The sequence below is a fragment of the Bison bison genome, unplaced genomic scaffold (genome assembly GCF_000754665.1).
Source record: "Bison bison bison isolate TAMUID 2011002044 unplaced genomic scaffold, Bison_UMD1.0 scf7180017864313, whole genome shotgun sequence".
Classification (NCBI taxonomy): domain Eukaryota; kingdom Metazoa; phylum Chordata; class Mammalia; order Artiodactyla; family Bovidae; genus Bison; species Bison bison.
This window is the reverse complement of record NW_011494885.1, coordinates 2,670,224-2,672,257: the sequence shown is the minus strand read 5'-3', so window position 1 is coordinate 2,672,257 and position 2,034 is coordinate 2,670,224. Positions and strand designations below refer to the sequence as shown.

At 59.4% G+C, this 2,034-nt stretch overlaps 1 protein-coding gene across 1 annotated transcript in view; it reads right to left on the bottom strand.

Moving 5' to 3' along the window:
* Positions 1 to 3: 3 nt before the first annotated feature.
* CCDC61 (coiled-coil domain containing 61) overlaps positions 4 to 2,034 on the bottom strand; it is a gene marked incomplete at its 3' end in the record, with an annotated part of 20,199 nt that continues 18,168 nt past the window's right edge. The window contains exons 8-13 of the mRNA XM_010852708.1: positions 1,778 to 1,969; positions 1,341 to 1,477; positions 1,188 to 1,266; positions 958 to 1,012; positions 156 to 234; positions 4 to 41 (exon numbers count right to left, since the gene is read on the bottom strand). Of these exons, the coding sequence (XP_010851010.1) occupies positions 4 to 41; positions 156 to 234; positions 958 to 1,012; positions 1,188 to 1,266; positions 1,341 to 1,477; positions 1,778 to 1,969 (580 nt within the window). The remainder of the gene's footprint in view (positions 42 to 155; positions 235 to 957; positions 1,013 to 1,187; positions 1,267 to 1,340; positions 1,478 to 1,777; positions 1,970 to 2,034) is intronic.

Genomic DNA, 2,034 nt, shown 5'->3' with positions numbered 1-2,034 from the left:
TATTTCGGCCATGTCAGCCGCCTGGTGGTCCGAGCTGTACTCTGTGAGAGCAGGCGTGGGTGTGGGGGTCTGTAAGGGGCCCAAAATCCTGCCCTCGGTACCATCCCAGTGGACTCTGGGGCAGGAGCGGGGGAGGTGTTGAGTCCCAGGCTCACCTTTGATGGGAACCCAGCCCCCTGAACTGGCCAGGCGTCTCTGATGGCGACCGCGTTCAAGGGGGGTGGACTTCTGCTGCTGGGGATGGCGGGAAAGGGGGTCAGGCACCCTCTATTCCGGCACCCCCCAAATCCCACCAGAAATTCTGAACCAAAGGACCTCATAAAAATAAGGGGTGACATCTGCTGAGCACTTATGCAAAACAAGCTCCTTGTATCTTCACCAGAATCTTCTGAGGTGAATACTATTACAATTCCCATTTAGCTGATATAGAAACTATTGATAGCTACAGAAGCTAAGTAACTCCCTGAATCACACAGGTTATAGCAAGCGGAGGCAGGTTTTAAGACCTGGCAATTTGAGGCCAGAGCCTTGCTGCTAATCGGCATCCCCTGCTCTCCCGGTGGGCTTCCCCTGTGACTCAGCGGTAAAGAACCTGCTGGCCAATGCAGGAGGTGCGGGTTCGTTCCCTGAGTCGGGAAGATCCCCTTGGAGAAGGGAATGGCAACCCACTCCAGTATTCTTGCCTGCGAAATCCCACGGACAGAGGAGCCTGGCAGGCTACAATCCATGGGGTCGCAAAGAGTTGGACACGACTTAGTGACTAAACAACAACCTCCCTCCACCGCACCGTCATTCTCCCCTCCAACCCAAAGGTATCAAAACACTGCCTCCAGAGGAATTCCGAATCGCCCTTTACAACCCGACCCACTAGAATGGAATCACGGGAGAAAAAGAGCGCGAGCTTCTGGTGGTTTAATGCTGCCCCGCCTTCTCCAAAGCCCGAGGAAAGACACTCACCGTATTGAACCCACTCCACGTGGTGGGGCTGGGCGCCTTCCCCCGGCGGCGAACGCTGAGAGGAGGGAGTGATCAGGGCCAATGGGAAAAGTCTGGGGCACCTCCCATCTCGCACTCTTCGTCGGTTTCAAGGCTCCAGCCTCCATCACCCAATCTCCCCTCAAAAGAGTGTTTTGAATCTCCCCAGACATCCGTTTGGAGGCGGTCCTTTCCCCCAGCCCAAGTTTTACCCTCTAGGGAGGGACTCAGAGAAATCCTCTAACTCGCTGCAGGAGCTGGCGGACGAGCAGCGGCTGCGGAAACTGTCCACTAGGGGGAGACGGAGAGTGTGAGCCTCCCGCACGGGCCACAATCCCGCCCAGCCCGCTCGCCAGCCCAGTTACCCGAGGAGCTGCGGTTTCGGGAGCGGTTAGCCGCGTCTCCTCGACCGGTCACCGCTGCCGGCGGCCGAGTCTGGCGAGACCAGGAGACGGATGGGCCGTCCCCGCTTCCTCCGCTGCCCAATCGGTTCCGCTGCTGCCTGGGGAACGAGAAATAAGACGTCCACCTGTGTGCCCAGTCCCGGGAAGGGCGTAGCTGCGCCCCTGCGGGTCACAGCTAAATAGGTGAAAACAATGCGGAGACACAGACCAGGAAGGGGTGTGAGAGACAAGCCATGGGGAGAGGGGAGGCTGGCAATCAGGAGAGGAGAAGGTCGGGCGGGAAGCAGGAGCAGGCGACAGGTGATGGAGATGGGAGAAGGGGCTGGATGAGGGCACGCTTCAGAGCGGCAGGGAAAGGGGCAGGGCTACGGGCAGGTGAGGAGGAAACATGCTCTAACTTCATCTTGATCTCTCTCTGCTTCTTCTCCTTGGCCTTCACAAAGGCTGTTGGGTCGAAACGGGGCACGCGACCACCTAGGACCGGGTGGGGGTGGGTATGGAGAGAAGAGGAGGCTGGGGTCACCGGATCACGCCCCCACAGTTCTAGTCCCACACACCTCCTCCCACGGGCAGGGAGGGCCATCACGGACCTGTGGGCGAGGGCGAGGGGCGGGCAGGGCGGCCTCGACCCCGGCCTCGCCCACAGGTCCGTGAT